At 56.0% G+C, this 19,898-nt stretch overlaps 2 protein-coding genes across 4 annotated transcripts in view; one reads left to right on the top strand and one right to left on the bottom strand.

Moving 5' to 3' along the window:
- KCNH3 (potassium voltage-gated channel subfamily H member 3) overlaps positions 1 to 10,262 on the top strand; it is an 18,943-nt gene extending 8,681 nt beyond the window's left edge. The window contains exons 8-15 of the mRNA XM_018047834.1: positions 772 to 1,053; positions 1,331 to 1,530; positions 1,918 to 2,167; positions 6,780 to 6,997; positions 7,682 to 8,013; positions 8,413 to 8,519; positions 9,118 to 9,194; positions 9,274 to 10,262. Coding sequence (XP_017903323.1) covers positions 772 to 1,053; positions 1,331 to 1,530; positions 1,918 to 2,167; positions 6,780 to 6,997; positions 7,682 to 8,013; positions 8,413 to 8,519; positions 9,118 to 9,194; positions 9,274 to 9,870 — 2,063 coding nt within the window. The 3' untranslated portion in view covers positions 9,871 to 10,262. The remainder of the gene's footprint in view (positions 1 to 771; positions 1,054 to 1,330; positions 1,531 to 1,917; positions 2,168 to 6,779; positions 6,998 to 7,681; positions 8,014 to 8,412; positions 8,520 to 9,117; positions 9,195 to 9,273) is intronic.
- MCRS1 (microspherule protein 1) lies at positions 10,261 to 19,898 on the bottom strand. 3 transcript variants are annotated; one of them, XM_005679993.3, is made up of 15 exons: positions 19,721 to 19,817; positions 18,455 to 18,574; positions 17,810 to 17,948; positions 17,324 to 17,462; positions 16,554 to 16,712; positions 16,297 to 16,406; positions 15,267 to 15,375; positions 14,848 to 14,986; positions 12,285 to 12,360; positions 11,918 to 11,946; positions 11,716 to 11,808; positions 11,447 to 11,529; positions 11,167 to 11,254; positions 10,817 to 10,944; positions 10,261 to 10,696 (listed from the first exon to the last, which is right to left on the bottom strand). In XM_005679993.3, the coding sequence occupies exons 2-15, from the start codon at positions 18,462 to 18,464 to the stop codon at positions 10,610 to 10,612; spliced, it is 1,389 nt and encodes a 462-aa protein (XP_005680050.1). In that variant the 5' UTR covers positions 18,465 to 18,574; positions 19,721 to 19,817; the 3' UTR covers positions 10,261 to 10,609. The 3 variants fall into 3 exon arrangements, with proteins under 3 accessions (XP_005680050.1, XP_013819278.1, XP_005680051.2); XM_013963824.2 differs by having other exon boundaries at positions 18,134 to 18,574; positions 19,721 to 19,813; XM_005679994.3 differs by lacking the exon at positions 18,455 to 18,574 and having other exon boundaries at positions 19,721 to 19,898.

The following is a 19,898-nucleotide window of genomic DNA, read 5'->3' as shown; positions in this document are numbered from 1 at the left end:
TCCCTGCAGTGTCCCTGGCTGGCCTGTGTGTGTGTGTGTGTGTGCAGAGCCTCTGTGTTCACTTACCTGTGTGCTCATGTCCATGCAGGTGTGTCCCTCTCCTACCTGGGTGTCAGTGTGCGAGCACCTGTGTGTCCTTGTCTCTCTCCCAAGTGTGCACAGGCATGGCTGTGCTCCTGGGACTGTGCTCACACGTGTGTTCTTGTCCTCTTGACTGTGTGGAGCACAGCTATAGCCTCAGTGGGATATAGGCACACATCCGTGTCAATGTGCCCGAGAACATGTGCACGAGGTTGGGTGGTGTGTGTGGTTGTGGGGCAGGATGGGACTGAATGGGAGGATGGCTTTCCAGAGCTCAGAGAAAAAGTGAGGGGCCTGGCCCTGATCAGGCCTGGCCTGATCTAGGAGGATTAGGCAGAGGAGGGAGGCCTGGGAGTGAGGCTGTGGCTGGTACACCGAGCCCTCCAGCCCCTGTGCCCCCTCCAGCTGGGCTCACTGCCTGGGTTTAGTGCCACCATGGGGAGGAGGGTGCAGCGCTCCTCACTGCAGCCTTGGCGCCCAGAGACACCGTCTGGGGAGATGACAGTCTCATCCTCATGGGCTTGTCTTGGTGAGGGTCAAGGGAGGATGGGGTGTACAAGGCTGGCAGAGGAGGAACGCTCCTGGAAGAAGCATGAGGGTGGGTCTGCAGCCACGTGCCCCCTCACCCAGGGGAAGCAGCAGGCACTCTTGTCCCCGCAGTGCAGCAGCACCATCCTGCTCTCTCCCCAGGCTGGCTGCAGGAGCTGGCCCGCCGACTGGAGACCCCCTACTACCTGGTGGGCCGGAGCTCCGCCGCAGGGAACAGCTCGGGCCAGAGTGACAACTGTAGCAGCAGCTTCGGCGAGGCCAACAGGACGGGGCCCGAGCTCCTGGGCGGCCCCTCACTGCGCAGCGCCTACATCACCTCCCTCTACTTCGCGCTCAGCAGCCTCACCAGCGTGGGCTTCGGCAACGTGTCCGCCAACACGGACACGGAGAAGATCTTCTCCATCTGCACCATGCTCATCGGCGGTGAGGCCAGCCCTGCTTCCGGTCCAGGGTCCCCTCCCATACTCATGACCTCGGTCCCCGGCCTCCCCACCCCTCGCAGGGTCCCCAGGTCCTTCCCCGAGGTGCGTCTGCCTTAGAGGAACAGGGAGCCCGAGGCCAGGGCCGCGAGAGGCCACGCGGCAGCCGGGGCCTCTCCTAGCGTGGGGGCGGAGTAGGAGCTGGGGGGACAGCTGTGTCCAGCACGTGGCAGGCCGGGCTGGGCAGGTCCTGGAGGTGACCCCTCTGCCCCCCTCCCCAGCCCTGATGCACGCGGTGGTGTTTGGGAACGTGACGGCCATCATCCAGCGCATGTACGCCCGCCGCTTTCTGTACCACAGCCGCACCCGCGACCTGCGCGACTACATCCGCATCCACCGCATCCCCAAGCCCCTCAAGCAGCGCATGCTCGAGTACTTCCAGGCGACCTGGGCGGTGAACAACGGTATCGACACCACAGAGGTGCGCAGGCCTCCAGGGCCGGCCCTTCCAGCCTCTGCTCCTTCCAGGAGCGTGCGCTCCGCCCAAGATTCCGAGGAGCGGGCTGGAGGGCAAGGGAGGCAGCATTCTGACCTCCGTGCCTCCGCTCTCTCCTGGGGAGACAGCGGGGAGGAGCAGAAGGCAGCCAAGCCGGCTCGGAGGCCCCTCTCCACCATCTTTAGATCTACAGGCCCTGCTCACTGACGTCCAAGCCCAAGGCCTGGTGGAGAAAAGCAGGGCTGCTGGAGGGGAGGGAGGCCGGTCCCTCCCACGCCTCCCCTTGCTCCCCAGGCTCTCCGGGTGGAAAGGGCTGGCGGGAGGCTGCCCGCATTCTCCACTCTGACCTTCCCCACATGGTGCCACCCGCAGCTGCTGCAGAGCCTCCCGGACGAGCTCCGCGCTGACATCGCCATGCACCTGCACAAGGAGGTCCTGCAGCTGCCCCTGTTCGAGGCGGCCAGCCGGGGCTGCCTGCGGGCGCTGTCCCTGGCCCTGCGGCCCGCCTTCTGCACCCCGGGCGAGTACCTCATCCACCAGGGCGACGCCCTCCAGGCCCTCTACTTCGTCTGCTCTGGCTCCATGGAGGTGCTCAAGGGCGGCACCGTGCTCGCCATCCTAGGTTTGTGAGGGCGAAATGGAAGATGCCAGGGCTGGGGAGGGGGGCGGGTGGAACCACGGCCCCTTCTGCAGAGAGAAGATGTGGGCAAGGCCACCAGGGAAGGGCATACAGGGTGGGATCGGTAGCAGCCATGGAGCCCTAAGCAAAGCTCAGAGCGGACCCAGTGACCACCAGGTGGCAACACAAGGAAGTGACCTCATCTCATGGATTTCGGGAGGCCAGACAGACCAAAGGGCCGGCCTTTGGTCTATGAGAGGACCGAGACGAGCACTTCCTGTCAAGGGGGAAAAATCAAATGCTAAAGATGCAAGTGCTGGAAAGTGTTTAGGCAGGAAAAAGGGAGGCATGAACGCTATTTTTTTCTTTTAATTTATTGAAGTATAGTTGATTTACAATGTGTTAATTTCTGCTTTATGGTAAAGTGAGTCAGTTATACATATATATATACACAATCTTTTAATTTTTATTTTTTTAAGTAATTCTTTATTTTATTTTTTTTTTAAATTTTCACAGTCTTTTGAATATTCTTTTCCATTATGGTTTATCACAGAATATTGAATATACTCCCTTCGCTACACAGCAGGACCTTGTTGTTTATCTATTCTATATATAATAGATTGCATCTGCTGATCCCAGCCTCCCACTCGCTCCCTCCCCTGTCTTCCCTCCCCCTTGGCAACCATAAGTCTGTGCTCTGTGTCTGTGAGTCTGTTTCTGTTTTGTAGATAAGTTCATTTGTGTCATAGCTTAGATTCCACATATAAGTGGTATCATATGGCATTTCTCTTTCTGACTTACTTCACTCAGTATGATAATCTCTAGCTCCACCCATGTTGTTGCGAATGGCATTATTTCATTCTTTTTTATGGCCGAGCAGTATTCCTTATACATATATACATACATGCTGCCTGTTCTTTATCCATTTGTTGGTCAGTGTACATCTAGTTTGTTTCTATGTCTTGACTATTGTAAACAGTAATGCTATGAACATAGGGGGGCTTGCATTTTTTTGAATTAGAATTTTGTCTGGATATTTGCCCAGGAGTGGGATTGTTGGACCACATGGCAACTCTCTTTTTAGTTTTTTGAGGAATCTCCTTGCTGTTTTCCATAGTGGCAGCATTAACTTAAATTCCCACCAACAGTGTAGGAGGGTTCCCTTTTCTCCACACCCTCTCCAGCATTTGTTGTTTGTAGACTTTTCAATAATGGCCATTCTGACTAGTGTGACGTGGTACTTCATTGTAGTTTTGGTTTGCATTTCTCTAACAAGTAGCGATGTTGAGCATCTTTTCATATGCCTGTTGCCTATCTGTATGTCTTCTTTGGAGAAATGTCTGTTTGGTTCTAATGCCCATTTTTTGATCGGGTTGTTTTATGCTGTGATTATGGTTGTTGTTGAGTTGTATGAGTTCTTTGTTTATTTTGGAAATTAAGCTCGTTGGTCATATCATTTGCAAATATTTTCTCCAAATATATTCCATAGGTTCTCTTTTCATTTTGTTTATGGTTTCCTTTGCTGTGCAAAAGCTTGTATTTGATTAGGTCCATCTGTTTATTTTTGCTTTTATTTCTATTGCCCTGGGAGATTGACCAAAAGAATTACTAGTACAGTTTATGTCAGAGAATGTTTTGCCCATGTCTTCTTCTAGGGCTTTTATGGTGCCATGTCTTATGTTTTTGAGCCACTTTGAGTTTATTTTTGTGTATGGTGAGAAGGAGTGTTCTAAGTTCATTGATTTACATGTAGCTGTCCAACTTTCCACTTGCTGAACAGCCTGTTTTTTCTCCATTGTATATTCTTGCCTCCTTTGTCGAAGATTAATCGACTGTATGTGTGTGTGTATGCCATTTTTGTTAGAAAACAGGAGATGCTACTTTCCTAGAGCAGGGCTGGGATTGAGATGGGTGACAACAGAGCTCAGGCTCCAAATATATTTCCCTTCTTGGCAAAAGAAAAGACTGATCCTTAGGTCAGTCCCTTAGATAAGGAGGGAGAGATTGCAGTTGTGGAAGGGGTGTGGTAACAGTGCTGGCCCCAGGGGTCCCACAGTGGAGCCAGCCCTGCATACAGGCCCTCACATGCTTCAACTCACGCAAACCTCACAAAACCCAGCCAGGAGAGACTATTGCTATTCCTGTTCTGCATGGAAGGAGACTGAGACTCTGAGTAGTTAAAAGTCGGCAGGCCACTACGGCTGGAACCTGGTCTGCTGACTCTCAGCCTCAGGCTTCAGATGTTGCACTCTTAAGTGCTCTGCTCTGGGGAGAGTCATCCGCAAAAAGGGGGCGATTTCAGGGTGGTGGGCGACACGGGGCTGCAGGCCCCGGGGCTGTGGGGACGCTGTGGTCTCTGGGGGGGACAGAGGGCCTCACATACGGATGGAAGGTGCCCGGACCACAGCCAGCCCTCAGGCAGCAGTGCTTGTGCACTCCCTGTGGGGACAGCTGCTGCTGCCTGGAGAGGCTGGAGTTTGTCACTCACCTGGAGAACCACATGCCCAGCAGCAACCATGTGTCCATCCTCTCCCCTCTGAGGACGGTCTTCCAACAGGAACAGAAGAAAGAAATACCATGCGAACTGAGAGAGGCACTGTTCACAAGTTTGGCTTCTGGCCCTACGTGCAGTTAATGCCAGGACCCTGAGCAAATGGAATTATGGCCACTCACGTATGGCTGGCAATCCGGGAGAAATTATGAGGAACTGGAGATAAATCAGAAAGGCAAAAAAGCAGATTTTGACAGTTGCAAACTGGTCACTCCAAAGCAAAATTGTCCAGTGGATTATTAAGCAGATGGCTTTCAGCTTGGAGCTGAGGAAGCAGCGTGGCTGGCAGCTGGCATGGGTCCTGCAAGAATCCCTCTTTGATGCCAGGCGCCAGGTCTCAGAATGCCCGTGTCTGGTGTGAAGGCAGCCTCAAGGAGGGCCGCTGCCCATGTCTCGCCTTTGCCTCCAGAATTCACGCTGGGACATACGCCACCTCTGATCCGTCCTGACCCTGCCCGTATGTTCCAGATGGACGGTTTCCTCTGTTGACTTGGCTGCACTGGATGCCCTGATGGATGCCCAGCTCCCTAGCCTTCATGATAGCCTGGCTTTCTGCTTTGCCTTCACCCACCTGCCTCTTTAGTTGAACATGCAGGTGCTTCCTGCCTGCTCCTGGCAGCTAAGGCTCACACATGTCTAGCAGTATCAATTCTGGCCCCTACCTCTGTGTATAAACTAACAGCTAGGCAGGCAAAGTTAGTTATGGGGGAGGACGGAGGCAAGACAAAGGGAGATGAGCTGAGTGGTGGTGTGGGGAGGACCTCACACGCCTTGATGAGTTGAGCTGGAAGCTCTGGCTAAGGTCAGCCGGAAGCTGGTCCCTGAGACCAGTGGCACGGAACTCCATCCTTGGTCCTGTCCTATCTCTTGTTTTTCTCTCCCTTCTTGGATGAGAACAAGAAATACATCCTTATCCTATTTCCAGATGACACACATGAGGAGAGAGAGCTCATTCATCAGATGATCACACTGAGATCCAAACAGCTCTCAGAAGGAACCAGAAGGATGGCCGGGAGCCAAGAAAATAAGATTTAACGATGATGCGTTCTACACTTAAGTTTGAGCAAAAGTCCGTGAACATTTAGAGGAGGCCTTTAAGCTCAGTGAGTTCTGCTGGCAGCGGGAGGCAGCCCACAGCGGGGGTGGCGGCAAGCCATCTTTTTCCTTAAGGATGAGGAAAAGCTGTCTAATCTTGTGAAATGTCTGGCTGTGGGCTGAGCTTCCTTGTGAGGGCCATGAGTGCTCTGCCCAAGCCCCAGTGGCCAGCCATCCCTGATGGGAATCAGCTATAGGGGATTCTTGTCAAGAGGGAAGGGAAGGAAATGAACTCTGACCATCTATGTGACCAACACTTTATCTGCACTAACTCATTTAAGCCTCATCTCCCTGATTGGAGACATCCTATTTTATTGATTCTAAGTCATATGTTCTCCCCCTACACCCCTCTCCCACCCTGCAATTTAACATCTCTTGAGATTGGGGTGTGGACTCTGGTGCCATTTTACAATCGCTGTCAGCCAGGTGGCAGTCTCTTGGGTGGTGGGGAACCCCTCCGTTGACACCTTCTGGTAAGATGGAGAAAGCACCACAGACTCAGTTCAGGATAGGGTCTGCCATATAGAAGAGGCACCAAGGCTCTGGTGCAATAATGTGACCCTCCCTCCCTCCACGCACACAGCACTAACTTGCTGGTTCCACATACTGGTTCCTAGACACGCTCCACCTGAATCACCCACGGGGCTTAAAAACAATTGTGCAGTCTCCAATAGATATTACAGTTCTGTACGGGGAATCTGATAGGTTTAACTTTCCCAGAGGATTCTGATCCACATGCAACTTGGGAACCATTAGACTTAAAATTCGGGTGTTTCAGCACAGTGCTTTGACCCCAAAGGTGACTGAGCACCCGGGCCACAGGGCTGTTCTGAGAAGCCAGTGAGGCTGGCAGTGGGGGCCGGCCAGCGTCTGGGCCCCACCGCTCTTGTCCTGGCTGGAGAGGCCCCAGGCGTCCCCCACCTGGTGGCTGAGGGACAGGGCTTGCTGACCTCTGCTGGCTCTTCTCAGGGAAGGGAGACCTGATCGGCTGTGAGCTGCCCCGGCGTGAGCAGGTGGTCAAGGCCAACGCCGACGTGAAGGGGCTGACGTACTGCGTCCTACAGTGTCTGCAGCTGGCCGGGCTGCATGAGAGCCTGGCACTGTACCCTGAGTTTGCCCCCCGCTTCAGCCGGGGCCTCCGAGGGGAGCTCAGCTACAACCTGGGTGCTGGTGGAGGCCCCGCCGAGGTGAGGGCACTGTGTCTGTGCGTGGGAGGGCTGGAGGCCTGGGGAGTTGGAGAGGGGGTCCGTGGGGGTGCTGTGTGAGCGCATGGCCTGGTGTAAGCACCGCATGCATGATGGGGGTGGCTGCACACTCTCCCGCCCCTTCACTCCCTCACACTGGCCCTTAGAGCCCAGCCCCGTCCTGCTCAGCCACCTCTCCCGCTCTCCCTGGCCCAGGAGAGTCTGACCAAGTCCACGGGTACCAGACGAGGAGGCTGTGAGGCTGCAGGGGAGGGGCTGTGCCCTCGGGTCAGGCCACCTCTGCAGAGCACCCTGCCATGACCGAGGACCACTCTGAGGGGCTTTTGAGTTTCTCTGCCTTATGCCACTAATTCCAAACCAATGTTTAATACCGGGTCCTCCTGGACAGTTAAGTGTGCCTCAGAGACCAAGTAGAGGGACAGCGTGTCCGTGCTTGGCTAGAATTTTGAGGGACAGTGAGTGCCTCCAGGGCTGGCGGCTTTGTGATGGCAGCAGGAAAACAGCCCTTCCCACTGCTGAGTCTCCTCCTGAGGAGGTATGAGACACCCACATCCTGTTTTAACAAAAACAGCGCCTGGCTTCTAGGATCGTGAGACCTGGCGGGGAGAAGTGAGTGGGACACTGTGGGTGCTATCCATGCTGACTCTCTGCCCCTGCTCTCCCCAGGCGGACACCAGCTCCCTGAGTGGCGACAACACCCTCATGTCCACCCTGGAGGAGAAGGAGACAGATGGGGAGCAGGGCCCCACAGCCTCCCCAGCCCCGGCTGATGAGCCCTCCAGCCCCCTGCTGTCCCCTGGCTGCACCTCCTCATCCTCGGCTGCCAAGCTGCTATCGCCGCGGCAAACTGCGCCCCGGCCCCGGCTGGGTGGCAGAGGGCGGGCAGGCAGGGCAGGGGCTTTGCAGGCTGAGGCTGGCCCCTCAACTCATCCCCGGAGCTTGGAGGGGCTGCGGCTGCCCCCCGTGCCATGGAATGTGCCCCCAGATCTGAGCCCCAGGTGAGCAAGCTCTGGGCCACTGGTCAGGCAGAGATAGTGACAGGGCTGGGTCCCCAGCCAGGCACACTGCTGCCCTAGAGGCCCATCCTTCCATGCTAACCCCTCCCAGCCTCCTCCAGGAAGCCCCCTTGACTACCCCACCTCCTCCCTGCCCCCACTCCACCATTCAGGCCATGCACTGCTCAGAACTCTTGCTGTTTCACATCGCTCAAGCTGGAAACTGCAAGCTCCTAGGGGAAAAGGGACCACGTGTTCCACCCTTCTCTTGGGACCCCAAGCCCCTGGCCTAGCTCCAGCTCTTGTAGCTTCTGTGAACAGTGGGGTATCTTGTCCTGTAAAACAGAATACTGCAGTGGGTGTTTGTTGACTGATTTGTTGTCCTGGCGCCTGCGTCCACAGGGTCGTAGATGGGATTGAGGACGGCTGTGGCTCCGACCAGCCCAAGTTCTCCTTCCGAGTGAGGCACTCTGGCCCAGAATGTAGCAGCAGCCCTTCTCCTGGACCAGGTACTGGGGCTTAGTCCGTGGGGAGGCTAGCAGAGCAGGCCCCTTGTACCGGGGTTCTCTGAGAAACTGGCAGGGCACAGATTTTGGATGCCTTCTTGCCCTCATCCACCTGCGTGGTTTGGGCAGGGCAGTTTGGTGGGTAACACCAGTACGCTGGTGTTGGAAGGTAGCTGAAATGGAGCTTAGATCTCTGCTGCCAGCTTCCTATCTGTAAAAAGGTGGTTGTGCATGTTAAACGAGATGATGTTGCTAAAACCCTTAGAAGTGTCTGGCCCACTGCGGGAGATACAAGGCTGGGGAAGCAGAGTTGAAAATGGCCACCAGACAGGCCCGGCAGCACTGAGTGTCCCCTAGCCTGGAAGACAGAACAAGAGACAGTCACGAAGGCAGCTTCCCGAGGGGGAAGCCCGAGTCAGTGTGCCCGAGGCCCCCTGGCGGTTTGCACTAGATTTAGCAACTTGGGCAAGGTTACAAATGGCTGCTCCTGGCGGCGGGCCTGGCCAGGCCAGTGTGGTCTGTACTCACTAGGCAGAGGCCTGGACCCCACGCTGTCTTCATTTACCAGCCCTGGCTGGTAACCGCTTCCTACTGTCCACAGAGAACGGCCTGCTTACTGTCCCCCTTGGGCCCAGCGAGGTGAGGAACACAGACACGCTGGACAAGCTTCGGCAGGCGGTGGGTGAGGGGCAAGGTGGGGTGTGCCTGCTGTTGGCAGGTCCCGACTCCACTCTGACCACGCCCACCCTCCCTGCAGGTGATGGAGCTGTCTGAGCAGGTGCTGCAGATGCGGGAGGGGCTGCAGTCCCTTCGCCAGGCTGTGCAGCTGGTCCTGGCACCCCACGGGGAGGGCCCCTGCCCTCGGGCGTCAGGAGAGGGGCCCTGCCCGGCCGGTGCCTCTGGGCTGCTGCAGCCCCTGTGTGTGGACACTGGGGTGTCCTCCTACTGCCTACAGCCCTCAGCTGGCTCTGTCTTGAGTGGGACCTGGCCCCACCCTCGTCCAGGGCCCCCTCCCCTTGTGGCTCCCTGGCCCTGGGGCCCCCCCGCATCTCAGAGCTCACCATGGCCTCGAGCCACTGCTTTTTGGACCTCCACCTCTGACTCAGAGCCCCCTGGCTCAGGAGAACTCTGCCCTGAGCCCAGCACCCCTGGCTCGCCGCCTCCTGAGGAAGGGGCTAGGACTGGGCCTCCGGAGCCCGCGACCCAGGCTGAGGCTGCTAGCACCGGAGAGCCCCCACCAGCTTCGGGGGGCCATGCCTTGCCCTGGGAGCCCCATAGCCTGGAGATGGTGCTTATCGGCTGCCACGGCTCTGGCACGGTCCAGTGGACCCAGGAAGAAGGCACAGGGGTCTGACCACCAGCCTCAGAACTCAGTGTTGCCAGACCTGCTTCCATCTGCTGCTCAGCCCAAGCTCAGGGTGGAGAAGGGGACAGCCACCCCCCACCCCCCGGGGACTCCGTGCTACCTGCGGACTCAGGGCAGGGAGCTAGACAGCAAATGGAAGGCCTGGCCCCAGACTCACAGGGTGGGTGGGAACTTCAGGGGCAGGCCCCAGCCCAGGAATCTCTGGGCTCCTACTCCTGGGGCCCTTGCTCCTCTCAGCCTGCTCCTCTGACCACCTTGTCGCCCTCTGCAGGCTGGGGGACAGTGGCCCGAGGCCCAGGAGGGGTTCTGCTATCCCCTGCATGTGCCCCTGCCTCACCTGTCACCATGTTTTTTATATTAAAAAGAGAATAAAGAAACTACTTTGGAACTCAGTGCTTTGTATTTACAAAAGAAAAATAATAAAAGAAAAGTCTGAAGCTATTAATAATCAGCTGAAGATAGGGAGCAAAGGTGGGAATCTGGGGGAAAGGGCAGGATCGTCTGCAGAGAGGAGGGGCTCTGGCACTAAGGAAGCTGAGGGTCCCAGCCTCAGGTGTTTCCCCAGGGCCAGCCCCACCCTCCCGCAGAGGCTCAGATCGAGGGGCCAGGAGCCGAGTCTCCCGCTGCCCACTCTGGTTTCTCCAGGAGCCTGAGTCCCCAGCTCCAGGGGCTGGGACGGCAGGGGACGCTGAGGCCAGAGAGCGCCCATGGGTCCCACTGCCACTCCTCACTGTGGCGTGATCTTGGCAGCCTCAGCCCGAATGAGGGCAATGAGGTCCTGGTTGATAAGGAAGACAAATCGCAGGCTGGCAATCTGTGGGCAGGAGAGAAGGGTAGCTGAGGACGGAGGTGAGACTGGGGCTAGGGCCAAGCCTACACTCTGGCTCACCACACCCCATGGTTCACCCTGGCCTTCCACCTCCCCCCAGCTCACCTCCACTACTGAGTTGTTGCTAAGGCGCCACTTGGAGCCACACAGCACAGGCCGTCCATCAATGTAGATGGGCCGCCGGCCCTCATTGGCAATGAAGAAATCACCATTGTTTTTCAGCTTGATGACACCTATGGGAAAAGAAAGGAAAGGGCTATGACGGGATGAGGGAAGCTAGAAAAGGGTCTGAAACCCATTGTACCCTCTGCTTCCTGGGGACACTACAAGGCACCCAGCACCCCCAAGTTAGGGATCTTAAAATGCCAGCTCCTCAGCCCGTCTGTCCCCAAGGTTCCCACGGAGGCCAAGGTCTGGGGCTGGAGGAACCTTCTCACGCGGATTCCTGCGGATACCTTGCTTCCGGGAGATCTTCCAGGCTGGACCCTCCAGGGACAGGTCCACATCAATCTGGTTGTCCTTGGTCGCTCTGCCGAGGGTGATCTGGGAAAATGGGGCAGGTGAGGGCTGGGACCTGAGGAATGGGAGGGGTCCACACAGGCCAGGGAAAGATGAGAAATCAGGACCAGACATAGAAAGGGCTGTGAGGGGATGATCAACAGAGTGGGGGGACCTCACAAGGGGCTGTGGGGATGGGGATGGGGATGAGGACAGGGAGGGCCGGGCCGGCCTCACCTCTCTAGAGCGCATCAGGTACCGCACCATGCGGCCCCGCAGCACTGCCAGGGTCTGGTTGTCGAAGTCTGGGGAGCTCATGCCTGGGGGAGAGCAGCTTGTGTCAGGGAAGAGCCCCAGTGTGGAAGGCGGGGAACCAGGCCAGGATCCACTGAGGGAGAGGAGCTACAGGTCTGGGAGAGGAGGGTGAGCCCAGCCCAGCAACCAGGGTCCTCGAGGTGTGGCGAAGGGAGTGGGAGTGCGAGCTTGCTGGCCCCTGGGCTCCTCACCTGTGATGCTATCTACTAGCACCTGCCACTTATGCAGTTCCTGCTCCAGCTGCCGAATCTCCCGTTTCTGGCGCCGGTCAGCCACGGTCAGCTCTGGGGTGAGGTGGGGTGTAAGGTCTGAAGTCATCGGCACCTTGTACTACTCCTTTCTGTTCCAGCAGGAGCTCCCACCCCCTCAACGTTCCCACCAGGGCACACTCACCATGTTCCAGGACTTCATCTCGCATGTCCCTGGGGGAAGAGAAGAGAAGGATGAATCAAGCTCCAATTCAAGCTTACCTGCCATCACTATTAGGTACTATTTGGCTCACTAGGGTCCCGCAGCCCAGCGGCCCTGTAGGCTACTCCTCTGGTCCCAGCTGAGCCTCCTTCCCTGGGGTGGGGGGGTCACATACAAAGGGTGGAGGCTGGGGTAAGAAGGGCTCAGCAGGAAGACCAGGCACCAACAGCTGCAAATGGGACTCCAGGCCCTGCAGTGAGAGGCAGGGCTGGGCAGTGTGGGAGCTGCCTGGGGAGTCCTTGGGAGACACATGGCTCTCTGTGCCCTGCTTGTGACCCCAGCCACTCACTTGAGCTTACTGTCATCAATCAAGTCCTCTGCGTCGGAAAAGTTCAGCACTTGGTCCCCCTTGGGCAGCGGCTGCACTGAACGAAGGACAGAGGGAGGGTCAGTGCGAATGCTCCCACTCACCCCCGCGATGCTGAGCAGACAACGGAACTAACAGGATAAACTGTAGAGAGAGCCCTGTGGGGACGGCCTCGCGCTGAAATCCACAGCAGTGACCCTGACACAGGTAACGGAGTGCATGCAGATCAGGCCGCGCTACTCTGGCACAGAGCATCCCAGGGTTAGCTGGGGCAGAGGCGGCTCTAGAAAGTGCAGGGAACGAAAGCTGACCTTTGTGTGTTCTCTCAGTGTGCAGAGAGTTCCTGCTTACAAAACTTGCTCTATGCAGGGAAGGCACTACTACGAGCTGCACGTTACAGATGAGCAAACAGAGGAGGGCGGGTTCAGCTCTGTGACTCTAGTTCAGGACAGAATCGGGAATCAAGGCTGCTTTCCTGATTCCAAGTCTAAACTGCTCCCTCTACTACATCACATGCTCCCAAACATTTCCTGCCACAAGGAGCTGAGAGGCACAGGACAGTCAAGTTTCATTCAGGAGGTGCCAGAAGGGAGCCTTAAAGCCAGTGTTTTCAAACTTGGGTCAATACACGTTAATGGGCCATTAAATGCCTTTTTTTTCCAAAAAAAGAAAAGAAATGGAATATAATCAGATGTAGTCAGATACAGACTACACCCACCAGATAATAGGATAAATACTGACTTTTTTTTAATGAAAAAGTTTTATGAAAGTTTTTCAGTTCTTTGTGGTCAAAATGTAGAAACGGCTAGGGTCCCCAAATCTGATAACTCCTGCTTCACGGTCAGTGGTTCCTAGGATTGTAGGGTCTGCTCAGCAAGAGTTCTACTAGCTAGTGAAACTGCTGGCTTAGGAGCCTGACAACCCCTGAGGTGTCGTCACTGCCGGGGAAGCAACGGGGAGGGGGGCTGCAGAGGAGCCACAAATGCTCCATCACTACTGCCTCCCCCCCCCGCCGCCGTCACCTTAGTCCAGACTGGGCGGGAGATGGGGCTGGGACAGTCACCCCACCACAGCTGCCTGAATCCTACGACCCTAACATCCAGCTGACTTGAAAAGTGAGCAGTGTATGCTCCCTGTTGCTAGAGACTCCAAGCACCAAATAGCCAAGAAATCAGATACCCACACAACATGACTCTTGCAAAGTTATACCTTTACGTTAGCAAATTTACACAGATAACTTTCAAAAGAGTGACAAAGGAGCTAGCTGTGGCAGCAAAAATCAACTTTATCCAGTGTCTGCTCTCTCTGTGGGACGTCAGTGACAGCTGAGCCTGGGCGAGCAGCAGAGATCTGGAAGCTGCAGGAATAAAGGAGGCACACTGCACACTAAATTCAGAGATCCTCAGGAAGAGAAGATGGGGCCTCCCCGACAAGATTTCCTAAAATCCTCTGCTGCTGCTAAGTCACTTCAGTCGTGTTCGACTCTGTGCGACCCCATAGATGGCAGCCCACCAGGCTCCCCCGTCCGAGGGATTCTCCAGGCAAGAACACTGGAGTGGGTTGCCATTTCCCTCTCCAATGCATGAAAGTGAAAAGTAAAAGTGAAGTCGCTCAGTCATGTCTGACTCTTCGCGATCCCATGGACTGCAGCCCACCAGGCTCCTCCGCCCATGAGATTTTCCAGGCAAGAATACTGGAGTGGATTGCCATTGCCCTCTCCAAAATTCTCTGCTAGGAATCTTTTATTATCCAGAAGCTACAAAACCTAGCGAGTAAGGTGAAGGGCAGAACCACGGCTTGACTTTCAGATCAGTGTGAACCACTACACGGCAGCCAACATGCAACAGTACTTGAGAAGCGAGAGTAAAGTGTGCTCGGACTATGCAGGTCTGACCCTGAATCTTAAAACTAACTGAAGAGTTTCTTCCCATCTAATCGGACCACTTTCCTAACACTCATTAGGAGAGTGAGCATCTTGTTGGCAAGGGAAGAGAGGAATTGGAGAGCATTCTGACCCCTGGGAAAGAGAAAGACAGGTGACCTGGGTGTGAAGCCCCCGCAGGGATTTCTGAGTGGCCTGAAGGCAGCCCCACAGCCTGGTGGGAGGAAAGTGGAGAGAGAGAAAGGACAGAAAGGCTTAGAGAAAATGGTCTTTATCTCCAGGGAGGGAAAGGGGGGAGGGTGAGCACTGAAAAACTTTTGCATTTTACTAAAGTTTGAAAGTTACTTATAAAGAAAATATTAACGTGTTATTTATGTAATTGTCAAACATGTCAAAAAAGCAGGCTAATCGAGAAGCAGAAGACCCTGCTGTTCAGTCTTTCTGCTCAGGATTCTAGGCAATTCTGGCTACCTTTACCATCAAGACCATTCCAGCCATGCTCCCTCCCTCTGGAAGGAAGTGGTTTTTGCTGCAAAAAAGAGGTGAACAGGACCCTGGGAACCACTGAGGATTTGTTACAAGGCACTTAAGAGCAACTGCATCCAGCCCCCTCCACACTCATACATACGCACCCCCACTCTGCCAGATCCTGGGCCCAGTTACCTGTCTGGTCCTCCAACAGGTAATACTGCTTCATGAGCTGCCAGTGGGCCTGCAGAGCCTTGGCAGTACGGGCCAGGTAGAAGGCATCAGGGTGTCTGTGCAGCAGGTCCTGGAAGGTCTCCAGGGTGGGCTGGCTGGTCTGCAGGGCAGGAAGTATGCTCTGGGCATCGGGGTTTCCTTGTCCCGCCCCTGCCTCACCATCTGTGCCCCCTACCCCAGTCCCCATCAGGAGATGGAAAAAGTGACAGCTCCTGCCTGCCAGGAGCCAGGCTTGGCTCTCCCAGAGGACCCGGTCCAGAGGCCCCGCAGGTGTACGTGTCTGCAGGGTAAATCCCCAGGCAGTACAGCCTCCCTGCAGTCAGTTTTCCAGGTGACTGGTTCCTGCACTACCCTCTAGCCTTACTAGCCCTCAGCCTTACCGATCCCACTTTGCTCAGCAACTGTTCCTCAGCCTTGCTAAAAAGCGCCTTGCTCTGGATGGCTGCAATGGCCTCTGGGTGCAGCTGTCTCATGGCCTGGCAGGCCAGCCTGGGAAGAAGGGAGACAGAGAGCAGGGCAGGGTTGAAGACAGGGTGTCAAGCAATCTGGGGTTCCTACTTCTCCAAAGCCTGAAGGCCTCTGCAATCCACAACTCAAAGATCCAAGCCCTCAACAGAAGGGACCGAGGGTGATGAGCAAGGCACCGGTGGCCTCGTGGGTTTGTCAAAAACATGAACAGGCAATTCAGAAAACTCAGGCTCCTGTGCTCAACCCTGTGAAGAGACTCAAGGGCACAGCTGCCTAGAGGCCAGTCCTGAGGGTGATCCTAAGACCAGTTGCTGCTCCCGCCCCAAGACCTTCGCCCTTACTTGACTAAAGCGGCCACCCACTAGACACCAAACCACACCCTGCCCATTTCCTGGTGTATCAGGGCTGTGGCTATAGCTTAAGTGGCACCAGTGTCTGTGGAGTAGAAGATGGATGTTAAGCATTATTCTGATAACGTCAAACGAGGTGCCCAAGGAGGAAGTGTGTGTGTTGTGTGCGTGCACAGGTATATCTGGAACTCAGACTGCTAAAACTGGAAGGGACCCTGGTGTTCTTCTGTTCCAACTACTTCTTACGAAAGAAAAAACTGTGGGAGGTCAGTGTGGGAAAGCTGGAAGGTGACCGCCCTAAACCACCATGCATAAGGCAGTAGGACAGGGCTCCCAGAACTCATTCTGGTGTTTTCTCTAGTGCTGCTTCCTCGGCTTCTAGGCCCTTGTTCTCAGCATCCAGCCTGGACTAGCAAGGTTGATATCAGGGAAAAAGCTTCCCTCCAAAGCCTGGGAGGTCTTGGTATCATCTCAGAGAATACCAGGCCCCAGGGAGCCCTGCCTCCCAGCCCCTCTTGTAAAATTCTTTCTGTTCAAGAACCAAATCCTGGTGTCCCCAGTACCGTGCCGCCACTGGGGCCAGCTCACTCACTTGGAGATGACAGGATCGTAGAGCAGAGCGTACCAGCGCTCCTGGACTTCCCGCAGGGTGAAGCGGCAGCTGAACTTCACACCCAGGTGGACAGATGTCAGGTCATTGGTCTGCAAGACCCCAGAGCAGTTTGTTCTAGCCCTGAAACTGGGAAATACCCTCCCGAGCCACCTCCAGACACTGCCAGGCTACCTGGGGGCTGAGAACTGGAAGTGGTGAGGAAAAGGGAATAAGACCCCTGTGGCAGGAAGCACTACCTGTAACACAGCATTGATGAGCAGGAGGTCGTCCGCAGGCTTCCAGCGGCCCAGGTCCTTGGTCACCTGCAGCGGCTGTTTGCTCTTCTTCACACGCTTAGTGAGTCCAGGGGCTGAGGCAGGGCTGGGCGGCACAGGTGTGCTAGGGGTCTTGGACACCTGGGCAGAGGGCAGGAGCAGAGTGAGCTCAGAGTTGGCACCAGGGCAGCCTGGGCTTTAGACCCAGAGCTTTGTACAGCCCCACCCAACAAGAAGCCACAGGCAGGGAGCTCAGCTTTCTAATACCAGCCCCTCCCCATTCCCGCCCCCATCAAAGTATTTCTACATAGTCCTAGACCATGTGGGGTCTTCTTTTACTGATGGTGCCCCCAACCCTGGAGTGGAGGGTGGGTGGGGAGGATACCAGGGAAACACGCTTGCTGGTACAGTGTCTGGGGCCAGAGCAATGCCACCTGGGGGTTATTTTTACACCCAGCAATGCTGGGAACAGGCTGTCTGCTCCCAGAATAGATGCACGCTCTGTGCCTCCCACACAGAATGTGATACAGGATGCGCTGACAGGGCGGTGGGGGGGGCGGTGGGGGGGGAAGAAAGGGGGAATAGTGAGATGGGCTCCCAGGAGGGAGGCATCTGAGGTTGGGGCTGGGGCGGCTTGATCCTCTCACAGGCCTCCTTTGCAGGGCTCTTGCCAGCTGGCGAAGGTTGTGGGGAAACACGAAATCTGGCGCTGGCCCCCATCCCCTGTTACTCCCCATTCTCCCAATCCTCACCTTCTTCTTCTCACTGGAGGAAGGTTCGCTCCCTGAACAGCGCCCTGGTTCGACCCCACTGGCCCCCTTCGCCCGGGTAGAGGACTTAGCCAGGCTGCTCTCCACCAGCTCATCATCGAACTTCTTCCTCTTGATGAACCTGTGAAGAGTCCTACTCAGTGAGCTCTCCATGCCCCACCCCCAGTACCCACTCACCCACACCCAGCCTCCAAAGGAGAGCAGGTTCCCAGCAGTCAGAGTGCTCACTGCTCTGGCTCAGTGGTCGAGGCGTGGAACCTCTATGTGCCAACCCTCTGAGATGACAGGGAACCACACTACAAAGACCTCACATCAAAGACCTAAGATCTCCCTCCCTTGCTCAGTCTCAAGGAGAGGGACTTAGTAAGGTCAGGAAAAGCACAAGTTTCTGCCAGCGCAGGCCCCAGAGGGGTGCGGGGGTAAAGGCATGCCGCAGTCTCCGTTTCTGGCCCTTCAAACCCTTATTACCTAGAGGAGCTTCTCCGTTTAGGGATGGTCCCCAAGGCCTGAGAGGAGGCCCGCTTCTGCCCTGCCAGTGACTCCTCATCCTCTGAGCGGCTGGCAGTGCCCGATGCCATCAGGGATGAATCTAGCAGCCCCTGAGAATCTAGAAAAAAGAGAAGTGGTGAAGTCAGAGCTCCTAATTGCCAAGCAGAGCCTTGAGCCTCTGCACAAGGGACCCCTCCTCAGCCCCCCTTTCCCAGCCAGCCCTCGGTCCCTCCCCTGCCTCCTTCACATTTGAGGTTTTAAGGTGGGAGTTCCTTGGCCATCCAGTCCCATCTGGGCCCAGACCTTCCACGCTGGGCAGTTCTCCCGGTGCCACGTGTCATGTCGTGCAGCACATGGTGCTCAGGTCAGACTGGTGATGCCGACACACCGGGCTCTGGGCATAACTGCTCCCTCTGCCATCAAAATGCAGCCATGCCAAAGAGCAGCAGCTCAACAGAAAGTCAGTCAATTGTGGCCTCTGCCGAGAGGTACGTGGGTGGTGCTGGCCCAGGGGGAGGTGGCAATGCCCAGCCAGGACCGAAAGACACACGTGCCAGGCACGGGGTGGAATCAGCAGATGCTTGGCGCCTGAGCGTTTGGGGAGCTGGCCCGGCCTCATACTACCTTTGTCCATCCTCTTACAGTCCCAAAGCCACTGGTTCCAAACCACAGGGCTAGAAGGAAGGGTCCCACAGGCTCATCCAAGGATTCTGACCAGGTGAGCTTAGAGGCCAAGAGGAGATTCTGCAAAGGAGAAATGAGGCTTCCTGAGGCTCAGATTTCCATCTGGCCAACCTCACCTCCTTATACTGGAACTGGTCCTCAGCATCCCATAAGCTAGCGAAAACACCAGAAGAGACACAATATATTCTGCCAATATGACCCTAACAAACCAGTGGCCCTTTGAAGGTCACCAACATCTCTGAGACAGTGATAAAAGCTAGGAACCCTAGAAAAATGTACACATTTTAGGAAGTTCACAAACGCCTCTAATTCTACTAACAGCCCCTAGGTGAAGGGCCTTGACTCCAAACTAGCAAGAAACAAAGGATTCTTTTGCTTCGTCAGCTGCCCACTCGGCTCTCCTCCCAGTCCAAAGCACGGGAAAGGAAAAGGAGATGGGACTCCAACCAGTTTACCTTTTTTTTTTTTTTCATTTGAAGCGTTGGCTGAAGATTTAGAGGGCGTTACTTCGTGGAAGTTAAAAAACGCGGCTTGGTCACTGAGCAAACATCAACCACCGTCTGGGGGACCCTCGCCTAAGACCGGAGAACTCAGGTTCTGGGGACTCTCCGGTCCCTCCCCTCCTGATCAGGGACGCTTCTGACCAGGAAGCGCTCCAGCCCTACCCGCAGGTGCGCTCGTCAAACCGCTCCATCGGATACAGTTGGGAATTTAGCCACTTGGGTGGGGAAAGGGTGAAGAGCCCGATGCCGCCGTTACACTGAGGCAGGGTCTGCGCCCCCTTCCTTTTCTGGCCCTCCGCCCTTCGTTCTCCCCGCCAAAAGCACACCCAAAGTAGGGAATTTGTCCGGGTCTGTTTCAGGGGCTCGGGATAGAAGTGGTAAAAATCCTGCAACTCAAAAGCAAGGCACCGGATGAACCCTGATGTTCTCGGAGCCTTGATTCAAGCCCCAGGGGCCGGTGGCGGGGTAAGGTAGTCAACTCCCAGGCTAATTCTCACCCCACCTTTGGCAAGCTACCTTTGCGCATGCGTAACTTATCGGACCAGATTCTGGCCCGGTCCGGCCCACGCATGCGCAGATTTTCGGGGCGCTACCGGGGCGGGGCCCCAAACCTGGGGGGGATCGTACCCGGCAGCACTCTGGGAAACCCCATTTCACCCCCAACTCTCCTCAGAACCCTCAAAGGCGAACCGCGAAGTCTCACCATTCCTAGGCTGCCAGTTCCAACACTTTCTCCGCGGCGACGGCAGCAGCCGCAGGGCCAAGGCCGGCTTCCGTGAGGTCCGTCTACTTCCGGGTCTGCGAACTAAGGGTTGAGCAATCCCTTCCGGTTCGCCCCGACTGCGTAAGTAAAGGGGCGTGGCCATGGTAGCGAAGATATT

This window comes from Capra hircus, chromosome 5, assembly GCF_001704415.2.
Source record: "Capra hircus breed San Clemente chromosome 5, ASM170441v1, whole genome shotgun sequence".
Lineage (NCBI taxonomy): Eukaryota > Metazoa > Chordata > Mammalia > Artiodactyla > Bovidae > Capra > Capra hircus.
This window is presented reverse-complemented; position numbering and strand designations above follow the sequence as displayed.